General features: G+C 39.5%; 1 protein-coding gene across 2 annotated transcripts in view; it reads left to right on the top strand.

Moving 5' to 3' along the window:
• Positions 1-27,086, top strand: part of NKAIN3 (sodium/potassium transporting ATPase interacting 3) — a 558,181-nt gene that overhangs the window by 419,086 nt on the left and 112,009 nt on the right. For both annotated transcript variants that reach the window (XM_047783861.1, XM_047783860.1), the window contains exon 4: positions 7,706-7,903. In XM_047783861.1, the coding sequence (XP_047639817.1) occupies positions 7,706-7,903 (198 nt within the window). The remainder of the gene's footprint in view (positions 1-7,705; positions 7,904-27,086) is intronic.

Here is a 27,086-nt window from a genome sequence, read left to right as displayed (position 1 = left end):
TTTTCAGTTTAGTTTTAACATCATGGGTTTTTTTGGGCAGCCATGCAATTTGATTACATGTATAAAGTGCCACACCTATAGTACCAAACCTTCAAAGACTGACAGGGATAGAGCTTATATTAATCCTTTAATTAAAGCAGTGAATATATGCACTTACAGACTAAAACTGTACTAAATCCTAAAATTCAGCTAATCCTGATATAAATATAAATAAAAGACTCAGCAGTAGAGTTTTATCTTTTCAAGTGCCCTTTACTATAGGACTAAGGTATTCAACTGAATGAATTAAAAGATTAAAAAACAAATGAACACAAACATGCATTGTCATGAAAATTATATACTTAACATTATGACTGAAAGCACTAGAGCCACAGCTCAAACTGTGTAAATGAAAGTGTCTAGGTAACATCAGGAGGAAATGTAAATGAACTGGTTGTTATCATTTTTTAAGATTAATTGATAATAGGCAATATTTTAGGTCTCATTTCTAAAGTTAAAAAAAATGGCAAATACATTACTGAAATTTATGTTACCAACAAGAAAAGCAATAGACTCTTTGTTTTCCAAATCACGGTATTTACACTTATTTTCTTTGATCTAATGACTGTCTCTTTTCTCTTACACCAGAAGTCCTTCTCTCTAACACCATTTATTTGATGACCTCTTTGTTTTAACCCACATATAAGGAAATGGTTTGAAAATGGCAAATTGATATAAGTGCGCTAAATGCTGTTCTGTGCCCCATCTTCTCCCCCTGGATAAGCTGCTGTGCTCACTCTTTGGCTGTTGAATTTTTGGCTGTTGCTGGCTCAGAGCTGCCCTTTCCTTCAGAGTTGCCATCTGCCAATGAGTGCCTTCCTGTTCAGTCAGAAACTTGAGTCTGCCCTCATTCCCCTCTTCCCATCTCCTTACGCTGTTCTGCCTCTGAAATATGTCCCCTCTCTCCTGCTCCCCCTCTGCTACCGCCATCTTTCTCCCAGTTGCCTTACCTACTACAGTAACTATCTGACTGGCTTCCACTTTGGCCCCGGTCAAATCTATTCTCCATGCAGTTCTTAGACTGATCTTTTTAAAAAAATGCAAAGCAGATGATATCCATATTTGACTTCCCAGCTGGACTTGGAGTCAAATCTAGCTTCTTTATCACAGCTTGTTTCCTACACATTCGGCCTCTTCTTACTCCACTCTTCTTTTCACCTCAGCTTCACTCCAGCTGCGGGACCCCTCAGTCAGTCCCTGCATGACTTAAACCTCTGCCACTTCATGATGTTTCTGTTTGCATGCAACACTTTCCTCAGATCTTCACATGTCTGGTTCTTTCTCATCCAGCAGGCCTGAGCCCAAATACCCACCACCACAGAAACCTTCTCTCACCGCCTGTGTACAGTAGTTCTATTCTTCACTCCAGACCCTCTCCATCACATTATTTCTCTTTATATTCATTTTTACAGTGTGTAATTATTTTTGTCAACTTTGTTGTTTCCTTTATTATTTGTCTTCTCCATGAGAACAAGAATAACATCTTATGTTCACTCTTAAATCCCAATGCATAGCTTGTTTTAGAGACTCCATAAATTATCTGTTGAATAGATGGATGAGACTTCCTGGCTTCCTGAAGTGATTCAATCTAGGAAATTAAGCTCAAGAATGAAGACCAAAGGCTTGATGACCTTGGCTCTGCCTCTGGCTTCTGATCAATGGTAGATAGTTGCAAAGCCCAGCAATACCTAGTTGTAAGGATAAGAGACAGAATATCAAAATGATCAATGGCCATTCCCCCCTGCACACTAATCTTTTTATTCAGTACCAGTGGCACAGACCTAAATGGTTATGACATTCTCATGGCTGGCAGGAAGAATTCTACAAAAAAAGCAACAGTAAATGACAAACACTTTCTAACAGAAGCTTGAATACCTTTGAACCCTGTCTCTGAGAGTTGCTTTTTTTTTTGTCTTTTGAGGGCCACACCCATGGCATTTGGAGGTTCCCAGGCTAGAGGTCTAATTGGAGATGTAGCTGCTGGCCTACACCACAGCCACAGCAATGCTGGATCCTTAACCCACTGAGCAAGGTCAGGCATCAAACCGGCAACCTCATGGTTCCTAGTCAGAGTCGTTTCCACTGCGCCACAAAAGGAACTCCAGAGAGTTTCTTTTAATATAGGAAAATAACCTATAATTGTTGATATATTTGAACTAATGTTAAGTCTTTGGATGACGGACTCCAAACACTTAAACCTCCCTACCAAGCCCTGTGTTTGTCCTTTGTCATGTAGATCGACAGCGGTACTCTCTGGGATGTTTGATGCTTCAGTGAAAAAAAAAATTATAAATATAAGAGAGTTATTTTAATTTTTCTAATTCCTATTCTGAGATGAACAGTATTTCAAAAGAAGTTTCAGCTGGCATGAATTCTACTATATAAATGTAAACCCAAAGCTAACTCAAAAACTGAGCAAAAAAAATCTATTTGCTATTTGCATTTAGCAAGGTCTCTTCAAAGGTGACATTTGCACTTTCAGAAAGAATGGCTTATGACAAAAGAAAGTAGAGTGCTGCATAAAATTGGGCTCAAGGGACCTTCAAGCCACAACTAAGGAGAAAGGGAAAAAATGAATATTATTAATAGTTGGGAGTCCTTCTCTAGGAATAGTGAGGATTGGATAAAGTTAAATTAGACACATACCAAAAAGCAGATGATTAAAAGAACAAAGAAGAGTAAGAGACTGGTTTGAGGGTTGGTTTGTTGTTGTTTTTTTAAATTTTTTAGGGCTGCACCTGTGGCATATGGAGGTTCCCAGGCTAGGGGTCGAATCAGAGGTATAGTGGCTGGCCGTCACCACAGGCATAGCAACTTGGGATCTGAGCCCCATCTGTGACCTACACCACAGCTCAGTGGGTCCCGGATCCCTGACCCACTGATCAAGGTCAGGGATAGAACCCACATCCTCATGGATTTTTTTTTAATTTTTATTTCTTTTTATTTTTTTATAATTTAAAAAAATTTTTTCATTATAGCTGATTTACAGTGTTCTGTCAATTTTATGCTGTACAGCAAGGTGAGCCAGTTACACATACATGTATAGATTCTTTTTTCTCACATTGTCAAGCTCCATCGTTAGTGATTAGATATACTATCTGGGTTCGTAATCCTCTGAGCCACAGTAGTTCCTCCAGAGACTGGTTTCTCGGTTAATGAAACATTATAGAGTGGTCTACTGTAACAGAAAGTGTAGGTAGAATTTTTCAGGATGTGAGCTGATTCCAATATGGTAGCGATACTTCCTGCAAATAAAATGGGGGCGGGCATGTCCACATGTAGTTAATAAACGTTTCAAAGAATTCTGGAAATTCCTATTTTTTTTAAATCAGGTATTTGAAGGAAATGGAAACACATTTGGGATTCACACTAAAGTGATGAAGGGGCTTTTAAACATTGCCTGGAGTAGATATTTAGAGGAAAGCAGATATTCTAGAATAATTTTCATGTAAGTCATGACTTGGGAGTGAGTGAGTCTACGTATTGACTCTTGTTTTCCTTGTCCACCTGGAAGTCACCCTCCCGTGTTCTTTCTACCCGGACTCCCAGACTTCATGACAAAGCACCACATCCCTCTTCTCAATCCCCTTAATTCCTTGAAATCGAGGTTTTCATTCCCACCCCTTTCCTGGTGTTGCATTTGTAAGGTCCCCCTTGCTCCACCAATCAGCTAATTCAGCGCTGTTTGTTGTTGTTGTTGTTGTTGTTGCTTGTCCTATTTATTTTGTTTTAGGAGGCTTTTTGTCTCTGGCGTTACCAACTTCCCAGAAGTTCTTCCTCCTGTGGGCCGTGACATTTTCTCTTGAAAATGTCCTTGAGACTGTCCTCATACCTCCCAAATATTTCATGTTTATTTTCTCTCTCCTTGCTCTCTTCCTCTTTATTTTACAAACTGTCCCTTGATAATCACATACACCTGCATAAATACAATACCATTATTTCTATCTTTTCAGTTCTAAAGACAAGGGCAAAGATATCAATTGTCAATTTTCTTAGCCCTGGTATGCTTCAGTTATCAGATAATATTCTAATTCCAAAAAATGGAAGAGCAATGACATTTGACCTACTCGTAATTATTTTTAAGGTTACTTTGTTGATCTGTGGTTTAGCACTAACCCAGGTATTTCAGAACCACTGCCTTTGATGTGATAACCGAAAGGGCCAACAAAATTAATGATCTTCTGCATTTATGTGTTTAATTTTCTTTAAAAATACTTGTAGCATTCTGAGTTGCTTTTCCCTTGACGTACCTCGTATAGGAAATTGAGTTTACCATGTGTCAAGGTATTTTTAATGTTTGAGATCTTCAGCAGAAGGAGATAGAAATCAGACACAAACTTATGATAAAATTTTATACCAAGTTTAAGTAAGAGGTTTTAACTTTATAATTTGATGCTATTGATATTCTTATTCAAATTTTAATATAGTCATTGTAAAGATAGTACAATTTATAAATATGTTATCACTTTGCTGTACAACAGAAATTGAAGAAACATCGTAAATCAACTATACTTTAAATAAATAATTAAATTTTAAAAATAAAATTGGAGTTCCCGTCATGGCTCAGTGATTAACGAATCTGACTAGGAACCATGAGGTTGCGGGTTCGATCCCTGGCCTCCCTCAGTGGGTTAAGGATCTGGTGTTGCCATGAGCTGTGGGTGTAGGTCGCAGACGCGGCTTGGATCCTGAGTTGCTGTGGCTCTGGTGTAGGCCGAGGGCTACAGCTCCAATTAGACCCCTAGCCTGGGAACCTCCTTGTGCCATGGGTGCAGCCCTAGAAAAGACAGAAAGACAAATAATAATAATGATAATAATAATAAAATAAAATATATATACATATGTTACAGTACCAACAAATTAAGTGAGAACTACATTGAGAGAGTTTTATGAGTATAACAAATAATCCTTTATTCTCTTTTGTTTTATTTGGGTAATATAAATCGTAGTCAAAGTCATACTGAAAGGAACTTACGGTCTTGGAATAGAAAAGGCCATTGAGTGAAAATGCTTAAAGAACAGAAATTGCTGTAAATTTTGAGACTGTGCTAGTTCATCCTGAACCTAATGAATTATATTAAAATGGGAAATAATAGTTCTGTAGTGACTAAGACTAACTATAAGCGATTAAACCTGATGCCAGGAAAGGGAGCAGTGTGCAGTGTGCCTGCAGGTAAATTGCCTTGTGTTAAACCGAATTCACTTGCAAAAGCAATTATTTTTCTATAATATTTCCCCTCCAGAGGGTAACTGCAAATGACACCCACAGCAAGCTAACCAAAAAAAAAAAAAAAAAGTTTTATTGTCCATAAAATGCTGTAACTGTGAAGGAAACTAAATGATATGCATAGCAAACCAACAATCAAAAAAAAAAAAAAGAGATACAAAGTGTTTTATCATTGATCTAATCAGAGGCATACTTATAATGGTGCTTTAAGTATTTGAGTTGAGGAAAATCTAAAACTGGGGAAGCACTGCTTACTTATATGCCCTGGAAATGTTTCTTACCTCCCAGTGTGGGTACCACGTGGGCAGAGGGTAACCAGTGGGGGTAACAGTGGAGTCCCCACTGTCTCAGCTCAGATAGCTCTCATGCTGGTTGTTTTCAGCCACCTAGAAATTAAAGAACTTTCCATTTCACTCCCACTTCCCCTAAATTTTAGAGTGCCAAACCCAGCTGCTGGTACTTTGGAGTGTCCTACGCCATGGAAGTGGAGTCTGTCCTCCAAGGAAAACTGGGATGCACAATTAGTGAGCAGCCCCTGGGCCCCTGGGCCCCTGGACTGGTACCCGCTCAACACACCCCCCTGCACCAGGGACCATAAACCTGCTGAGTGGAGGCTGGGAACTAGTCCAGCTGCCCTGCTCCTGGGCCCTCGGCTCCGTGCGGAGCCAAAATCCTGGTCCCACGGTCTCTGTCCCCAGCACCTTTTCTCTTGCTCCATCATCACCCCTCACCCTCCCTCCTCCACACAGGCAGCTCTAATCTCTAGTTTATCTGCGAGTTGCGAGTCTGGCTACACATCTCCTCTTTCAAACTATTGTTTATGACAAGAGCATCATAACCATGACTGATGGAGCAGTCATCCTTCATGACTGACGCTCCACAGGTACTAAAGGGCAGCTTTTGGAGATTAAACACTTGCCCTGGTGTCTCTGGTAAGAGCTCTGAAAGCCTATATTGATGGATAAAAGTAGAGAATGCCTTATTTGTTCTTTTGCTCAGTGGTGGTGGCATCTTCTTCAAACAACTGAGGAAGCATCTAGCTCCCTTCAGGGATGAGGCATTGTAAGGGGCTGGCCAGGGGAACCTCGCTGGTCACGGGATATACCATATACCACCTCATCGCTAGAAGCGCAGACTGCATAGATTGAGTTCTGTGTCTACTACTAAACAGGCAGTTATTTTCATTTATTTATTAACTCGGGCAATTTGCTTAACTTTCTCTGACTTTCCTCATCTGTTTTAGTTTCTTTTTATGATCGCTGTATAACAAGTACCACCAACCTGGTGTCTTAAAAGACAGAAATGCATAATCTCATAGTTCTGGAGGTCAGAAGTCTGAACTCAGTTTTGTGGGCTGAAATCACGATGTTGGCAAAGCCATGTTCTCCCTGGAGTTTTAGGGAGAATCTTTTCTTGTCTCTTGTAGCTTCCAGCGGCTGCCAACATTCCTGGGTTTGCGGCCATATCACGGCAGTCTCTGCCCCTGTGGTCTTACTGCCTTCTGTTTTCCCCTGTATCTCATTTCCCTCCGCTTCCCTCTTATAAGGAGACATACGATTGTATTTAGGGCCCACTCAGATAACTCAGGATAATTCCTCCATCTCGCGATCCTTAATGTAATCACATCTGCAAAGTCCTTTCTTACCATGTAAGGTAAAATTCACCAGTTCTAGGGAGTAGGACACAAATGTATTTTGGGAGTACCATTATTCAAGCTATGTACATTAGGATGATGATAGCACCTGCAGGAACACATAATACTTGGTACATGCTGAGAACAATGTCCAGCAGGTGAAAAACCTCTCAATAAATGGGAGCCTATGATGGTGGGGTCAGTGGCAACAGAGCAACAGGAAAATACGGATGTCAATGTGGACAAAATAATTTTTAAATAAAGCTATGAATTTTTAAATGAACATATCATCTCTGGACATTTTTAATGTATACTAACCTTAAAATATTATTAGTCAAAGAAGTCTACCTCTACATTGAATAATTACAACCCACGTGAAAAATGAGCCATTGAGCCACAGGGAGCCATTGTTGGCTTTGTCTTGTGTCACTGTTTACCTGAAATTGAAACCATTTCATGGGAGTTTCCTTGATGGCTCAGCAATTAATGAACTCAACTAGCATCCATGGGGATGCAGGTTTGATCTCTGGCCTCGCTCAGTGGGTTAAGGATCCAGGGTTGTCATGAGCTGTGGTGTAAGTCATAGACACGGCTTGGATCCAGTGGTTGCTGTGGCTGTGGCATAGGCTTGGACCCCTAACCTGGGAACCTCCATATGCCACAGGTACGGCCCTAAAAAGTCAAAAAAGAAAAAAAAAAGAAACCCTTTCAACAATTTCATTCATCCTGACTCCTTCTGAAGGTGAAAGTCAAAGACGTGATGTGATATGATGGTCGTCTCTCTCTCTTGTCTCCTGCCCACCTAGGATACTGACCTAATGACATTCAACATCTCTGTACACCGGTCCTGGTGGCGGGAACACGGGCCTGGCTGCGTCCGAAGGGTGCTGCCCCCGTCGGCCCCCGGCGTGATGGACGATTACACCTACGTCTCCGTCACAGGCTGCATGGTGGACTTCCAATACCTGGAGGTCATCCACAGCGCCGTCCAAATACTGCTCTCGGTAAGTACCGCGTTGGCGTCCTTGTCCGATCAGGACTCTCCTTAATGGCACTTTCTATCTAGACTTTCCACTACACCCCCAGGTAGGTCATGCTGCAGATAAGCACACAGAGAACGTCCTTTAAATGGAGGAATTTGCAACAGTTACGCTAACACTATAGTCATGCTGAATGGCAGGTTACATCTCTTCCTTTTGATATCCAGACACTGTTTTTAGAACCAGCTCGTTGCTGTAGTTTCTCTCCAGAGATACAGTGCACACAATTCGGGGAAACAGTAGCCCTGTCCGCAGTAGTAATTGTCTATTTGCTGCCCGTGAGCCCCTCTCTTTTCCCAATAGGCTTCTGCTGCTTACTGCTTCTAATGCATTCTTCCACTAACATTCAGAGAAAGAAGGGGGTGGAAACACACTCAGTGGCTTTCTCAGTCAAATAAACCTCATGTTTCACATGCTTATTCCTTAAGAAAACAAATTCCTCCAGAGACTCATTTTCGTGCCTACAATTCGTTGTGAGGATACGATTCCATGCAGAGCAGCAGCGAGAGGAGAGGGCTTGATTAGACCACGGAAAGTTTCTGAGCTGGGAATTCCATCAGGATATTTTCCTTCCACTAGACTATTCCACCCACAGTTTGTGCAACTGTGGCGTGGAATTAATTTAAGACATATGCCATCCTCAAGAAGGTTGTTTCTTTGAGATCCAACGAGAACTTGGCAATAAAACCGTCTTCACAATGCTCTTCGCATAACCAACCAGTTCTTCTCTCCAGCTGGTTAGGGTTAGTGTCAGATTAAGAGCTACAGCCTCAATAATAAATAAATAGATGACAGAAGTATAAGAACTGTATGTCAATGAAGAATGTACCTGGAAATTATTTCTAGGAAGAACTTCAATAGTCCTTGCTAACACTTACTGTATCCATTATCTACTGCTGTGTAACAAACCACTCCAAACTGTAATTCTTTAAAACAATATCCATGTGTATGGGCCTCAGTGGGATAGTTCAGCTTCACCTGACATTGGCCAGGGTTATTCCTTTCTACCCACAGCTCTATCTAATCATTAGTACACTGTAAAATTTTATACTATGTCTTTAATAGTATATGCTTAGACATAATTAGGTTTTCTATCACAAATAACAGTAAAAAAAAATAACCTTTCCACCCACAGCTCTCCTGGGACAGAGTTCCCATTGTGGCTCAGTGGGTTAAGAACCCCAAAATGAGGATGCAGGTTTGATTCCTGGCCTTGCTCAGTGGCTTAAGAATCTGGTGTTGTCAATGGAATACTACTCAGCCATAAAAAAGAATGACATAATGCCATTTGCAGCAACATGGATGGAGCTAGAGAATCTCATACTGAGTGAAATGAGCCAGAGAGACAAAGACAAATACCATATGATATCACTTATAACTGGAATCTAATATCCAGCACAAATGAACATCTCCTTAGAAAAGAAAATCATGGACTTGGAGAAGAGACTTGTGGCTGCCTGAAGGGAGGGGGAGGGAGTGGGAGGGATCGGGAGCTTGGGCTTATCAGACACAACTTAGAATAGATTTACAAGGAGATCCTGCTGAATAGCATTGAGAACTTTGTCTAGATACTCATGTTGCAACAGAAGGAAGGCTGGGGGAAAAATGTAATTGTAATGTATACATGTAAGGATAACCTGACCCCCTTGCTGTACAGTGGGAAAATAAAAAAAAAAAAAGAAAGAAAAAGAATCTGGTGTTGTGCAAGCTACAGCATAGGTTGCAGAAGTGGCTCAAGACCACGGTTGCTGTGGCTGTGACATAGGCTGACAGCTGCAGCTCCAGTTAGGTTGTTCTTTTTAGGAATTCCCATCGTGGCACAGCAGAAACAAATCCAACTAGGAACCATGAGGTTTCGGCTTCCATCCCTGGCCTCCCTCAGTGGGTTAAGGATCTAGCGTTGTTGTGAGCTATGGTGTAGGCTGCTGATGTGGCTTGGATTCCACGTTGCTATGGCTGTGGCATAGGCCAGCAGCTGTAGCTCTGATTAGACCCCTAGCCTGGGAACCTCCATATGCCGCAGGTGTAGCCCTAAAAAGCAAAAAAGAAAAAAGAAAAGAAAAAAAGAAAAGATTGTTATTTTTTTTACTGTTATTTGTGATAGAAAACCTAATTATGTCTAAGCATATACTATTAAAGACATAGTATAAAAGTTTACAGTGTACTAACGATTAGATAGAGCAATAACTATGTTAATTTTAAAGATCATATAGAAGACATGGAAAGGTACTTATGATTTAAATATGCAGTCAGGGAGGTGAGGTAAGATACAAAAAAAAGGTGTGGAATTAAGCATGTGTTTTCCCCAAAATTGTTTTTAAGTCTGTATCACATTCTCAATAATAATTCATGTGTCTTATTGCAAATTTATGTAGAAGAGTGGAAGAGATATCGTGACTGGTTTTTTTATAAGGCTATTTTTAATTTTCAGGATTAATGATTCATGGGTAAACAGATCCATATACTAATGTTAACTATTAAACAAGATATGCCTGTTTTAAAGGAGCTCATTTTTATAACTGGTAGGAAATTCTAATCTCTAAACCTTGAAAACGCACCTTATCTACCTCTCTTGAGGCTCACCTGATCTACAACTCTTTGGAGCTGATTTTGCATGTACGTATTGTTTTGAATCCTTACTGTCAGATATTCTCCTCCATATCTGATAGGTGTTGGGTCTCATTCTTAAACATCTTTGGAGGCTGTCATCATGGTCAAGCTGGGAATCAGAGGCCCTGAGAATGGGTTTTCTGTCTTCCCTGGGTTCTTTGCATTGCGTCTCTTCAGCCCCATCATCAGCCTTCATCACTGCTCTCTGTCCTTCATATCAGACATATTCAGCTTAAAGATAAATTAAAACTCAATAGGGAAGGGTGAACGGTATCGTTAGACCACAAAGTATCCTGTGGAATCTTTATCCTCAAAAGGCTGCGTAAATATCTGTTCCATCTGCTTAGAGTAAATGGCACAGTCACTGATAATATTGTTCCTAAATCAGTAACAAATGCTCACAGAATGTAAGAACGGAAGTCAGAAAATAAGTTTTTGAAATGAGTTCCAATTGCTATCAATTGTACTCCTCCAAAATGTAAAGATAACTAAAAGTGGATTTATTTGGGGTCTTATTTTCTGAGTTAATATTTCATTTATTTAACAAACTGTTAATATGTACTTGGAGCTATTCTGAGTGCTTTGCAAATATGAACTCCTTTAATCCTCACAATGACCCGAGACATAGGTATTATTGTATTTTTTTTTCCATTGTGAAACTGAGACACACAGAGAGCTTAAGTAACTTGCCCAAAGTCACACAGCTTGCGAGTGAGAGAAGCTGGACCAGACACCCTGGTCCTCATAATACTGCAAAGGGAACCTCCAATTTCCTTATGACCCTTAGCTTAGGTCCGTGGTAACCTCTGTCGGGACGGTTAAGGCTGGAAATCTCCTGCTGTGTTGATGGCTTTTACATGGCAGTATTCGAAAGTAATAGAGAGCAATTAATAATTATCTGATAGTTAAGAGATTTGTGGAGTGAATAGTTCAACCTGTTTTCTTGTGCCTTAGAACCATGTTATTACCACCTTTTTGTCATTGGGAAAAACTGGAGGATTCCAACACTTCTAAGATGCTAAGTGTATCAGACTCATTTTTATTTTGCTTGCTTGCTGGGGCTTTTAAGGTGCTAGTAAAAGGAAAGAAATCATGGTCAACCTCTACTGCCCCTAATTCTTCCCACATTCGTCCTATCCCAGATAACCCACTTTTATATGAAATGGATGATTTCTGCCTCTGTCAAATTTAGAACAATTCTAAGTGCCACCTAAAAGTATGAAGTATTAAGATCATTAGTCTTCCTCAGCACCTCTGGTCTCTGTATTCAGTTTCATCCTCAGAAAACTGAATCAACAGTTTTTATATAAAGTTCTATAAAGGAATCATTTATCGGACCATCAAAATTTTGAAAAGGACTTATGATTGTCAGAGAAGTCCTGGCGTGTCAACAATACTGAAAAGGCTTTGTGGAGAGCTTTATGTTCAGGAATCGGTGTATACCTGGTCATTAAAATTGTTTGGATTTGAGAGTGTTTGTTTGGTGACCTGTGATTTTAAGTCATTTCTTTCTCAGTATTCATGTTGATGCCCTGGACTCTCTGTCTTTGAAATGTACATACATTTTTATAGGTTTCTTGAGATATAATTCACATACCATACAATTCACCCATTTAAAGTATACAATTCAGTTGTTTGTAGTGTATTCACAGATATGTGAAACCACCACCACAGTCAATTTTAGAAGATATTTATCACCTTCAAAAAAAAAAAGCTTACATGCTTTAAGTAACACTACCTACCTTCTCTTTCTTTTCAACCCTAAGCAAATACTAATCTACTTTCTGTCTCTTTAGATTTGTCTATTCTGGACATTCCATAAAAAATGAAATTACATTATATATGGGGTTTTTGTGCCTGACTTCAGTCACTTAGCATGTCTTCAAAGTTCACCCATATAGCATGTATCAGAATCATGTTCCTTTTTATGGCTGAATAGCATTTTATCATATATTTACTTTTAATACTTTTATCTGCAGTACTTAGCAAAAATTTCAGATTTATAATTCAAATGTAGAAAGCCCTCACCTGCCCATGGAGAAAACCCTACATGGATTTTAGACAATTCACATCTCTTTTGTCTACATTTATATCCATGGTTTGGAAACATCCAGGTTTCAGAAGGAATTCCCAGCTCTTATTAGTTGTTTGGTCTTATATAAATCTAACTTTTAAATTCATTTTCCTCTTCTACCACAACATTCTCCTTAATAGTATATGTATGATTGGATTTTATTCTGTATGTTAATCAGTCATCACAGACATTTATGTTTCCAACCACAAATGCATATAATTTCCAAACAACAGAATTTAGTCTCCTGAGGCCCAAATGCTCATGATTACCCCAGACATGTTTTTAGGTCTTCATAAATTATTACTGCTCTACTAGTTTCAAATAATCTGCCAAACATGGATTATTAAATGCAAAAGTGACTTATGACATTTGGTAGACTTAAATACGATTTCATCAGAGAAATGCAAAGTTTAATTAGAAATCATATCTAGCACAAAACCATTAATATAGGAAATCTGAGATGTTTAATAATTAATCAAGACAAACGTTGTGGCTGTAGGCTTATGGAGATATTAGAAACAAGAAAGTTAATTTTAGTGATGCTTTACTTAGGGTAATTTAATGTCTTCAAACATTACAGAGGTTTCATCTTTAGCCCTAGGTAGGAATAATTATTGAGTTGAAAAAAAAATGGGTTTTCATAATAACAAAAGTTAATTCAAAAGCATTTACCCTCTTCCTTTAGAAGACCAAATTGCATATAAGTTCTATAAAGAAAATCTCATGTCACTTTTTGTATTCTGCCTAAATGAAAACAGGTAGTGTATCTATCATTCGTTCAAAAAATCATACTCGGCTGTTTTTCTGGGGTTTTTTCTTTCTCCCTTATCTGAGTTATAGTTCTTTGTCTTTTCATTTTTATATGTTTTTGGCGTGGTGACCCTTTTACAGATAATAGAGTTGTAGCCTCTCTTACTTCTGGCATCTGCCCCCCTTGTGGCTGAAGTTGGTATGGGGGCTTGCTGTAGGCTTCCTGATGGGAGGGACTGATGCCTGCACACTGAAATTAAAACTGTGATTAAAAAACTTCCAACAAACAAAAGTCCAGGACCAGATGGCTTCACAGGCAAATTCTATCAAACATTTAGAGAAGAGCTAATACCTATCCTTCTGAAACTATTCCAAAAAATTGCAGAGGAGGGGATACTCCCAAACTCATTCTATGAGGCCACCATCGCCCTGATACCAAAACCAGACAAAGATACCACAAAAAAAGAAAATTGCAGGCCAAGTTCACCGATGAACATAGATGCAAAGATTCTCAACAAAATACTAGCAAACCGCATCCAACAATACATTAAAAGGATTGTACATCATGATCAAGTGGGATTTATCCCAGGGATGCAAGGGTTCTTCAATATCCACAAATCAATCAGTGTGATACACCACATTAACAAACTGAAGAATAAAAACCATATGATCCTCTCAATAGATGTAGAAAAAAGCCTTTGACAAAATCCAACACCCATTTCTGATTAAAAACAAAAACAAACCAAAAAAAAAACCTTCATAAAGTGGGCATAGCACAACATTAAAAAAGGCCGTATATGACAAACCCACAGCTAACATCATTCTCAATGGTGAAAAGCTGAAAGAATTCCCACTGAGATCAGGAAAAAGACAAGGATGTCTGCTCTCGCCACTACTCTTCAACATAGTTTTGGAAGTCCTAGCCACAACAACCAGAGAAGTAAAAGAAATAAAAGGAATCCAAATTGGAAAGGAAGAAGTAAAACTATCACTATTTGCAGATGACATGATACTATACCCAGAGAATCCTAAAGACTCTACCAGAAAACTGTTAGAGCTCATCCACGAATTTGGCAAAGTCACAGGATACAAAATTAATACAGAAATCAAGTGCATTTCTATATACTAACAGTGAGAGATCAGAAAGAGAAATTTGGGAAGAAATCCCATTTACCATCACACCCAAAAGAATAAAACACCTAGGAGTAAACTTACCCAAAGAGACAAAAGATCTGTATTCTGAAAACTATAAGACACTGATGAAAGAAATCAAAGATGACACAAATAGATGGAAAGACATCCCATGCTCTTGGATTGGAAGAGTCAATATTATCAAAATGACTATACTACCCAAGGCAGTCTACAGATTCAATGCAATCCCTATCAAATTACCAAGGACATTTTTCACAGAACTTGAACAAAATATTTTAAAGTTTGTTTGGAAGCACAAAAGACCCAGAATAGCCAAAGACATCCTGAAAAAGAAAAATGGAGCTGGAAGAATCAGGCTCCCTGACTTCTGACCATACTACAAAGCAACAGTCATCAAAACCATATGATACTGGCCCAAGGACAGAAATATATATCAGTGGAACAGGATAGAAAGCCCAGAATTAAACCCATGCTCTTAGAGCCAACTCATCTATGACAAAGGAGGCAAGAATATACAATGGAGAAAAGACAGCCTGTTCAATAACTGGTGCTGGGAAAACTGGACAGCCACATGGAAAAGAATGAAATTAGAACAATTCCTAAAACCATACACAAACATAAACTCAAAATGGATCAAAGACCTAGATATAAGACCAGATACTATAAAACTCTTGGAGGAAAACATAGGCCAAACATTCTCCGACATAAACGACAACAACATATTCTCAGATCCACCTCTTAGAGTAATGACAGTAAAGCCAAAAATAAACAAATGGGACTTAATGAAACTTCAAAGTTTCTGCACAGCAAAGGAAACCCTAAACAACACAAAAAGACAACCCACAGAGTGAAAGGAAATCTTTGCAAGTGAATCGACTGACAAGGGATTAATCTCCAAAATTTATAAACACCTTCTGCAGCTCCATACCAAAAAAAAAAAAAAAATCAAAAAATGGGCAGAAGTTCTAAACAGACAACTCTCCAAAGAAGACATACAGATGGCCAAGAAGCACATGAAATGATAGTCAATATCACTCATTATTAGAGAAATGCAAATCAAAACCACTATGAGGTACCACCTTACGCCAGCCAGAATGGCCATCATCCAAAAGTCTACAAACAGTAAGTGCTGGAGAGGGTGTGGAGAAAAAGGAACCCTATTACACTGTTGGTGGGATTGTAAATTGGAAAACAGTATGGAGATTGTTCAGAAAACTAAAAATAGAAATACCATTTGATCCAGCAATCCCACTCCTGGGTATCTATCTAGAGAAAACCTTGACTCGCAAAGACACCTGTACTCTGATGTTCATTGTATCACCATGTACAATAGCCAAGACATGGAAACAACCTAAATGTCCATCAACAGAGGAGTGGATCAAGAAGATGTAGTACATATACGCAATGGAATATTACTCAGCCATTAAAAGAAACAAAATAACAGAATTTTTAGCAACATGGATGGACCTAGAAATTATCATGCTAAGTGAAATGAGCCATACAATGAGACACCAACATCAAATGCTATCACTGACATGTGGAATCTGAAAAAAGGACAGACTGAACTTCCTTGCAGAACAGATACTGACTCACAGACTTTGAAAAACTTATGGTTTCCAAAGGAGAGAGGTTGGGGGGTGGGGGAATGCTGGGAGTTTGGGATGTAAACGTTATAAAATTGGGTTGTGATGATCATTGTACAACTATAAGTGTAATAAATTGAGTAACAGATTTTAAAAAATCATACTCGGTAAGCCTCTACACTAAATAAAGCAACTGTGCTAAGAGCTTTGGGGATGAGAGGATGGAGATAAACTAAAGCAGGCTGGAGTTGCTATGGTTCTGCCCATTATACCAGAGGAGAAGAGGCAGGCAATTAAAGGACTGTAAAGAACAGAAAATGAAAATTCCACAATTCAGATTTTTTTAAATGATGGGGAAAATTGCATCTTTTTTTTTTTTTTTTGGTTATTCTCTAAGTGAAATTGAACAGTTCTTTCCGTCATGAATACAGGCAACAACAAATCATGGTAGAAATAGCAGAATCTGTGATAGTCACAGTAGAAATCACTGGTATTTTAAAATCATAGTACAGTTCTTGTAGATAACCTAAAATATAGTTTTATGCTCATCAATACACAGTTCCGATTCTAAGTGTAACCTGGGCTCACAGAGGAAATAAATAGTGTTTGGGGGAGCTGTGATGTTTAGCCTCCACCTCCCTGCAAAAAATTTCACTCTTGGAAGTGAACTTTTTCTTTTTTTAAGGACCAGACTTTAACATTTTGAGGACATCACCATGGGCTTCCAGACTCTTCCATTTGTGCCACCATGGAGAGAATTAAGAATTCTGAAAATGAAAGCAGTTACTTCTTGGGATACATAAAAACAACATATTAAAGCACATGACAATGTTCAAAAAAGGGAGGCATTCAGCAGAGCAAAAACAAGCAGTAGGTTGACGATCCTATCAAGAAGGCAAAGAAGCTCCTGGAGTTCACAGTCCCAGGAAAGACTTGGCCAAAAAAAAAAAGAGGTCCGGGCACGGGTTTTGATTCCTATTACAACTAGTCAAAGGCAAGCTCAAAGGAAACTGAGGTTCAAGTTCCCATGGCTGCGGCTGGATCCTACAGCAAAGAGAACCTTTGGTGACTTCTCATATGTGTTCCATACAGAAGGAACAGCACAAGTGGGAAAATAAACAAGAAGCCAGGGGAACAGTGAGTGGTTCATTTTGGCAAAGAGCAGGTGCACAGATGTAGTGTCTTAAATTGGAAAGAAAGTTTGGGGAGGGGAAGACTTGAATGCCAATTTAAGGTTTGAGGACTTTCCCCTCAGTGAAATAAAGCCATTTTGGGTTTATAAGCAAGTAAATGATGTACACACAAACTGGTACTAGGGGAGTTATTCTAATAGGTGTGTGTAGGATGGATCACACAAGTGGGAATGCAAATTGAGGATAGTCTTACAGTAATATGGGTCCGTAGGTCCCAGGGCATCCTTGAAATTCTTTCCTGCAAATTGAGCCTCAAGAAAGATCCCATGATGACATAAGTTTGACTGATGTCATGTTATAGCTACCCCTTTAAGATTCACAGTGAAAATGAACATATTTAAGTTTCTGAGAAATCCTGCTGTTTAAAAAAAAAAAAAATCATGAAAAACAAAAACTATGGGATTCTTCCAGATGAAAGAAGAATGAAGCAGCATGAAATGAAATGAAAGCTGTGACACTAGACCAAAGAAAAAATCGATCATTGTGGGGCAGTTGTTGGGAATTGAATAAAGCCTCTGGATTAGATGATAATATTATACCAATTATTGTACTGATTAATTCCCCGGTCTTTATCCTTGGACTATGGCTATGAAAGATGCTAATATCTGAAGAATCCGGATGAAGAGTGCATGGGAATTCTTTGTTTTTTTTTTTCAATTTTTCTATAAGTCTGAAATTGTTTCAAAATGAAATGCTAAAAATGCTTTTTCTGGAGTTCCTGACTTGGCTCAGCGGAAACGAACCCAACTAGTATCCATGAGGATGCAGGTTCTATCCCTGGCTTTGCTCAGTGAGTTAAGGATCTGGCAGTGCCATGAGCTGTGGTGTAGGTCGCAGATGCAGCTTGGATCTTGGGTTGCTGTGGCTGTGCTGTAGCCCAGCAGCTGTACCTCTGATACTACCCCTAGCCTGGGAACCTCCATATGCCGCGGGTACAGCCCTAAAAAGCAAAAAAATAAAAATAAATAAAAATAATGCCTTTTCACCTAAAAAACTAACTCCATTCCCAAAATTTTCTAAAGGAAACATTTTGAGAAATGCTGGTTTAAGAGAAAGTAAGGACATATCAGGGAGAATGGAAATCCAAGGATAGATCACAAAACACTGCTGAGACTTGGGAGGGGGTGTGAAGGAGGCGAAGGAGGCAAAGGAGGGCAGAGGTGGCTACATCCACAGGGCAGCTGGGGGCAGAGCCACGTTGACAGGGAGAACAAGTGAGTTTAGATTTGACACCTGAGGAATCTTGACTCCATTCTTGCTCTTAACATTTTTAGGTATACATATTCATATATATATTTATAAATATAAAAATATGTATTTATATATATTTTTATAGCTGCACCTGTGGCATATAGAAGTTCCCTGGTTAGGGGTCAAATTGAAGTGGCAGCTGGGCCCTCCGCCACAACCACACTGGATCCAAGCCACATCTGCAGCCTACACTTCAGATCCTTAACCCACTGAGCAAAGCCAGGAATCGAACTCACATCCTCATGGACACTGTCTCGGGTTCTTAACCCACTGGGCCACCACAGGAACTCCTTAGGTACATAAATATTTTTAAAACCCAATTACCTGTTGTGATAAAGAATACCCTCTCTTGCTCATTCAATCAGAATAGCCTCCCCTTTGCAATAAGTGACTGAGAAAGGAAAATTAGAGACAAAATTATCCAAAAGAATTCACAAGAATCCCAAAAGGAATTTTTGAAAATGTGGACTTAGCTTGTATTTTTACAGCATTCAAAACCAAACAATAGCACTTGTTTTATTAAAATTGTTGGCATTCTCCACTTCAGATATGGTCTCTGGAGATTTCTAAGAAGGCTCCTCAAATTTTAGCACTCCAGTATTATTAATAAGGAGATGGTTATACCCATTTATTTTTCTACAGACTGTAAAACAATACAGGTGCAAGGTGATTTTTTAAAATTATATTCTCTTTGCGCAGCAGTCAGACACATCTCAGGCCATGTATCAGATGAAAAGTCAAAAATAACAACTTATGACTAAAGCATAAAAGTTATTGTCTGAAATTTTAGCTTTCACATATATGTTTATTTTTATGGAAACTTCTCAATATAATGCTTTACAAACATAATTCTGTAGCACCTTCAAGGAATAGATTGTTCTAAAAATCTAAATACAGGAATTGTCTTAACTGTCAAAACTTAAATTTTAATATTTCATTTAGGAAAGGTAGAGACCCATGAAATGCTCTTCATCAAGGGAGTACAGTAGGAGTTCCCGTCATGGCTCAGTAGTTAACGAATCTGACTAGAAACCATGAGGTTGAGGGTTCTATCCCTGGCCTTGCTCAGTGGGTTAACGATCCAGTGTTGCCATGAGCTATGGTGTAGGTTGCAGACGCGGCTCGGATCCCGTGTTGCTGTGGCTGTGGTGTAGGCCAGTGGCTACAGCTCCGATTCAACCCCTAGCCTGGGAACCTCCATATGCCATGGGAGTGGCCCAAGAAATGGCAAAAAGACAAAAAAAATTAAAAAAAGGAGTACAGTAATCAGAAACGTGCTTAGGGAAGGGGAATCAGGCAGCAGTGGTAGACTTGCGTTCAGGAGGCACAGAGCTAGGAGGTCAGCCTTGCAGGCAGGTGAGAAAGAATGAAGCCGGAGCGAGAATTGAGTGAGGGAAATGACCCTAAAGGAACGGAAAGAGAAAGCAAATCAGAACTTGGTCACTAATTAGATCAGAAAGCCGTGGAAAGGAAAATGCCAAAGATAACACTCAGCTTTTGAGCCGGATTGACAAGTAACATTGCAATAATATTACAAAAAGGGAGGAATAATGAATAAAGGATCATGGAGGGTACATTTGTTTCATTTAACATATCACACAGTAAAAAAAAAAAAACTGAGCGTATTTAATTTTAATTGGAGGAGGGGAGTAAAAGAATAGTTCCTGGCAGAGAATCTGGCCAACACCACTGGGAAGCGTGAAGCCTCTGGACCTGCTGTGTCTGTTTGGGGGGGGGGGGGGGGGGGAATGACCAGAAACTGGCCACGTCAGATAGCCTCTGGCACTTTGTATCTGCTGTTTTCTACCCTCGCTTACTTTCTAGTTATTTTTTTCCTATTTCTCCTAGTAGGGTTGAACTAGCATACCAAAGAAAAAATATTTTTTGCTTTTTTTTAGCCAAAGAGCTTAGCAACATGCCTAGGACATAACAGGCTGTCGGGGTATATTGCATCATTGCTGCTTTGTGAGACATTCATATAGGTAAGCAAAACTGAGCAAGCCGATTATAGAGACTCGAAAGTCATATGCAGGGGAAAAAACTGTGCTGTGATGGGATGAGGTAGGGTGTGTTATGCCCTCTATCATTTACCTTGAAACAGTATAGCACGTAAACAACATGCTGTGGATGTGTTCGTTTTGCGACATATGCTGGGGGGAGGGGCTACAGGTGGTTCTGTCTGGTGGGCTCACACTTTCAGAAGGCACCCTGATCTTAGGGTTGACCCCAAACAGAAGCTCACATGTCAGGGGCAGCTTGTCAAAATCCTTAGCCTCTTTTCTCTAGTCAACACCAGCAAGGGTTTATTTAGCATGTTTGATACCAGAAATGTTTTATTGGTGACGTGAATGGTTGTCAAGTCCCGTGGATTGGCTAGAAATATTCGTCAGGGACTCCTGCTGTTTGCATGCACAGAACGTGTGAATCTAGAGAGTCTGCTGGCCTGATATGCTGGGGGACAGGGCTCTGGGGTTGGGGTTCACAGCAGCCCTTTGTTCTGATGCTTGAGGGATCCGCTGCCTGACTCCAACACAGAGTATGGCCGCATCTTGCTACTGGAATATTGTCAGAAGCAGCTTTTCAGATCCCTAGAAAGACTTCATTGAGCTTGCAGAATAGGCTTTGTGACAGGTTTTGTGCTATTTGCTAATAAATATTGGTATGTACTTGACAGAGTTTGTACTGAGACTTTCTTGCTCTCTGGTAACAAGTTTGTGAGAGAAAAACTCTGGCCCTTGACTTCCTCTAAATATCTACACCCCCAAAAGGACTTAATGACTATAAATGATCAGATTGGTTTAGTCAATACTTATCAGAATAGCCAGAGAAGCACTGCCCTAGGAAGTGGCATTTGAGTGAAGACATAAAGAAGTCACTTGAAGTATGGGTCTAAGAATATTACAGAGGAAACAAAGAGTCATGTGGCTGGAATTTAGACAGTGTGGGAGAGAGTGATGAAAGATGAAATCAGAGAAGGTGGTAGAAGTTAAAGAAGACATGGTAGGAGTTCCCGTCGTGGCACGCAGTGGTTAACAAATCTGACTAGGAACCATGAGGTTGAGGGTTCGATCTCTGGCCTTGCTCAGTGGGTTAAGGATCTGGCGTTGCCATGAGCTGTGGTGTAGGTTGCAGACACGGCTTGGATCCCGAGTTGCTGTGGCTCTAGCGTAGGCCAGCGGCTGCAGCTCCGATTCAACCCCTAGCCTGGGAACCTCCATATGCCACACGAGCAGCCCTAGAAAAGGCAAAAAAGACCAAAAAAAAAAAAAAAAGAAGAAGAAGAAGAAGACCTGGCAGAGAATTTGAGTTAGATTAAAAGACCCTGGGAAGATGTTATTGGATTTCAGCCAGGAGAGTAGCACGATCTTGAGCGGCTTGAAGAATGGACCAGAGGAGAATGAGTGGCAGAAAAGAAACTAATTTGTAGGCTCTTCCAATAGACTGCACGAGACAAGAGGGTGGCTTCGACTTGGATGGTAGCAATAGAGATAGAAATGCCTAGACAATAGTTCTTGCAGAAGGATTTGAGCAATAGGGTAAGTGATGCTGCTAGTTCCCAAGATGACAGAGTCTGGGAATCATGGTCCACTGGTAGCTTTTATCTCTTCTCAATGTAAGAAATAATGGGACTCAAACACAGGTCTTTAAAAATAGTTTTAGTAATTCAAGAAATATTTCTGGAATATTACCTAGTCAGCCTAAACAAAACATCTAGAAGGAGAGGGTTTGCCTTCTGAGAGTGGAAAATCCTGCCATTCTAATGGTTCGCAACTGATTATCATTTCATAATGGTTTAAAGCAATTAGTGCAGTATCAGCCATTCACATTTGACTGAAAGTAAAATTGATAGCAAGAAAGCTATGAGGAAGTGGTGCTCTTTATTTAAATTGATTAGTGTTCATAGCTCTTTCATTTAAAATTGGTTTATATAAAATTCAAGCAAATATTTGCAATGCATAATTATTACTTAGTAGCAGAGATAACCAGGAAGTCATGCAGGCAGTGGAACATGAACAATTAAAATCTTCAGGATACACAGCAGCTTTTAATTAATCAGTTAAACTAATCCAAATAAATAGAAGACTGTGTTGTAAGGCTAGGCCGTAGAGGATTTTAAAGCCAATGATCATAATAAAAGAAATCATAGCTGTCATTTATTGGGTATATACTATGTGCCTGGCTTTCTCCTTTGAAGTATTATCTTGTGTAACCGTTTCAGGACTAATACAAAGTAGACTTTCTTATTTCTAATTTACCTATGAATACATTGGGACATAAAATAATTATTTCATCCAATTCCCTATGGTCATTGTTTGGGGAGGGGCCATCTGATATCTTCCCAGAACCACTGTGCTTATTGAGGATACTGCATTCATACAGAAAACAAAAGGCAATATAGACATAAGTGTATCATTTAATATATACTTTGGAAAGACATTAGAGTTCGAAAGAGTCAATATGCAAAATTTGCTCATCTATTTCACAATTCCATGTATGTCAAAAGCTTCACATTGTGAGATTTCTGTGTCCCACGTGTACTGGACAGAGGAAAAAAGAGCAAACATCCATTGTCTTTCCTTGCCAGCCTCCACGCCCCCAACCTTTGATCAGAGCACTTCAACTGCTTTGTCGTTAGAGAGTGACACCCCAACCCTTTCCTTGTGCATGGAGAAGGGGGGTTCTGGTAGAGCAGGCCTGACCCCACCATCCGCCAGCTCCAGGATTGGACATGAGACCCAGGAATTGTCCTCAGCATGTTCCTCTCCTGACCCAGGAGGGGTTCAGGCGTAGTCACATGAGGGAGGCTGAGCCCAGGACTCAGTTCTCAACTTTTAGGAAATATCACTTCTTTCCCACAAGACTGTTGAATTAGAAGGATCTGCATTTGCAGATACAGGCAGCCACCATGTGGAGAGGGGCTACTTGAGACAAAAACAGCTGTAAAAGAGAGGGACACATACAGAGACAGAGGGAGACAGGCAGATGTGGTCTGGGTCAAGTCAGACCCAAACCAGCCCGACTCTGGCTGGCTCTTGGCTGCTAGACAATTTAAAATCACACTTGCAGTTCACACTGTATTTCTACAGGCTGGTGCCCGTCTGTGACATCTCTGAGGAATGGAGATGCAGTCTCTGAACATGTAGCTCATTCCCCATCCAGACAGCCCCATCCATGATTGGACTGCTCTAAGCATAAAAAATTGATTTTTTTTGTCTATAGATCCAAAATCCATCACACTGGAACTTCTGTCTCTTGGCACTAGTTCTGCCTCCTGAGTATCATAGAGTTTTCACTCCTCCTTCACATCCAGCACTTCTGGTTCATATCACAGTCATATCTCATAGGACATCATAGACCTTTTTGACTAGCGCTTTGCTAACAGGATCCTGTATTTGCATTAGCAGCAGTTGCAGGTGGATTAGCCATGATTCTTTTACGCCTAATGCAAAACCTGGATCCATCTCCTTGTGAAGCTACAGTGAGGCTTAGACTTCCACTTGAAAACTAGGAAGGCCTCTGCCCTGTGAGATGTTAATCTGGGAAGAAGCACAAGTTGCAGTCATCCATCCATCCGTCTGTCCATCCATTCATCCATCCATCCATCAATCCATCCACTTATGGTCTGGAAAGAAGCAGAACTTCCTGCCCTGAGTTCTGTCATGGAAGTGGGCTTGGGCTTTGTGCTGAGAAGAAGGCAGTTGTCAAAAGGGAGTACAGTTCTGAATCCACTTTCAGCAGAAAACAGTCTGTTCCCACAAAACCTGTTCCCACCCAGACTGTTTGGAACAATAGCTGCGATGGCTTCTTTGTCTTTAGTGTCTTTAAAGAAGTACCAAGAAATTTAACATCCTTTTTTATTTTAAAAATCAAAAAATTTAGGGAGAATGCCACAGATTGTTTTTTAAATGTATCATGAAATTTTCAAGTTTCCAATTCGTGATGTCTGTTTTTACAGTGAAATAGAATTAAGATCTTTAAAGATAAGAAGTCATGGTTGAAAACACCATTATTGTCTGCAATTTTAACATATTCAGTGTATTTCCATGGCAGAGTTGTGGGTATCCATGATAAATTGGCCTTTTTAATGGGAATTCCTTCCACGTCAGGATATTGACACTCTTGAAAACAAAAACACACCTTTTTCATTTCTTTCCTTTTTCATTTCTTATTGTTTCAACTTAGATTTCATCACTAACCCCAAGAATACACATTTTAGTCCAATGATCAAATAGAAAATTTTCTTTCTAGGGAAAGCTTTTTATTACAAATAAAAATTTTAATGAAGAAATTGAATAAAACAAGTTCAAAAATTCATACCAGGCACTACTTAGAGCATCCAGATTTTGTAGACACAGTAATATGCCCTGATTATCAAAACTTCAGTAATTGAAGAAGTGATCAATTTTGTGGTGATGAGTCTCATCCAAACTATCAATAGATGCTAACATATTTCAGTGCTGTTTCAACTCCTGTATATATAAAAGACACAAATTAGTTGAAAGTAATACAACAGGAAAAGAGATTCCATCTAAATAGCAATAGTAAGAGTGGTAGAGTCTTAATTAATTTCAGAAAAGTAGACTTTAAGAAAAGAAATAAAGTTAGACACAATGAAGGGATTTCATAATGATAAAGGACTCAGTACATCAAGGCAATATATACATACCAAAAGACATATCTAAAAACAAAGAATTGAAAATAGAAATAGAAATTTTTTAAATGTAGTTGGGTATTAAATATTCAGTATAGTTGTTGTTAGATAATCAGCAAGGATCTAAAAGACCAGCAGGGGAGTTCCCATCATGGCTCAGCAGCAATGAAGCCTGACTAGTTTCCATGAGGAGGATGTGGGTTTGATCCCTGGCCTTGCTCAGTGGGTTAAGGACCCAGTGTTGCCATGAGCTGTGGTGTAGATTGAAGATGCATCTCAGATCCAGCATTGCTGTGGCTGCGATGAAGGCAGAATCTGCAGCTCTGATTTGACCCCTTGCCTGGGAACTTCCATATGCAGTAGGTGCAGCCCTAAAAAAAATAAGAAAGAAAAGAAAAAAAAATTTAAAAAAATAAACACCAGCACAGCACTAGCAACCAACTGGATCTAACTGACATGGATCTAACATGACATGGATCTGACGTGGATCTAACTAACATGGATCTAACTTACGGAGCACAGCCAATAGTTATTATAGAAAATATTATAACTATAAATTTATAGGATTATGAAAGCAAACTATGAATAACTTTACGGATAAAATAGACAAATTATCAAAACTGATTCAAGAAGAGGTATAAAATCTGAATAGGCCAACCAAGAAGAAATAAATAAAACACATTAGTAATTAAGAAGCACCCAGGGAGTTCCCGTTGTGGCGCAGTGGTTAACGAATCCAACTAGGAACCATGAGGTTTCGGGTTCGATCCCTGGCCTTGCTCAGTGGGTTGAGGATCTGGCGTTGCCGTGAGCTGTGGTGTAGGTTGCAGACGTGGCTCGGATCCCACGTTGCTGTGGCTCTGGCGTAGGCTGGCAGCTACAGCTCCGATTGGACCCCTAGCCTGGGAACCTCCATATGCCGTGGGAGCAGCCCAAGAAATGGCAAAAAGACAAAATAAATAAATAAATAAATAAAAATCACCCAACAAGAAAAGGTCCAAGCCCAGACAGCTCCACTGGTGAACTCATCAAATATTTTTAAAATAAGTAATACTAATCATTCACAGGCTCTTTCAGAAAACAGAACAGGAAGGACCACTTTTCAACTCCCTCAGTTAGTCTATTACTAAGACACCAAAACTATACAAAGAAGTTACAGACCAATATCTGATGCACATATAGACCCATAAAGCCTTAATCAGATATTGGCATGATGAATTCACTAATATATTAAAAGTATTATTTTCAAGTGAAAAATACAATGAGCTATTCACACCTACTAATATGGACATAATAAAAACAGACAGACAATAACAGACATTGGTGGAGATGTGAAGAAATTGAAACCTCCATAAATGGCTGAGAGAAATGTAAAATGGTGCAGCTACTTTGGAAAACTGTGGATAGTCCCTCACATGATTGCAAAAATAGAGTTTCCATATAAACCAACAATTTCCCTCCTAGGTATAAATCCAAGAAAAAGGATACGTGCATCTACAGAAGAATTTAGACATAAATGCTCATAGCAGCTCTATTTAGAATAACCAGGAAGTAGAAACAACTCTAACATCCATCAGCTGATGAATTTCCATCCAATGAGACATGATTCAGTATTAAAAAAGAAATGACGTAGGGATGCACACTATCACATGGATGAGCCACAAAAACACTATGCTAAGTTAAATAAGCCAATCACAAAAGACCACATGCTATCTGCTTCTATTGATGTGAAATGTCCACCATAGGCAAGTCTATAGACAGAAAGTAGATTAGTGGTTGCCTAAGACTGGAGGAGGGGGAGGCAGGAATGGGAGTAAGTGTTAAGGAGTGTGGATTTTCTTTTTGGGATGATGTGAATGTTCTACAACTGGATTGGGGTAAT

This window comes from Phacochoerus africanus, chromosome 6, assembly GCF_016906955.1.
Source record: "Phacochoerus africanus isolate WHEZ1 chromosome 6, ROS_Pafr_v1, whole genome shotgun sequence".
Lineage (NCBI taxonomy): Eukaryota > Metazoa > Chordata > Mammalia > Artiodactyla > Suidae > Phacochoerus > Phacochoerus africanus.
Note: the sequence above shows the minus strand (reverse complement) of the source record. Positions and strands in the feature narration are given on the sequence as shown.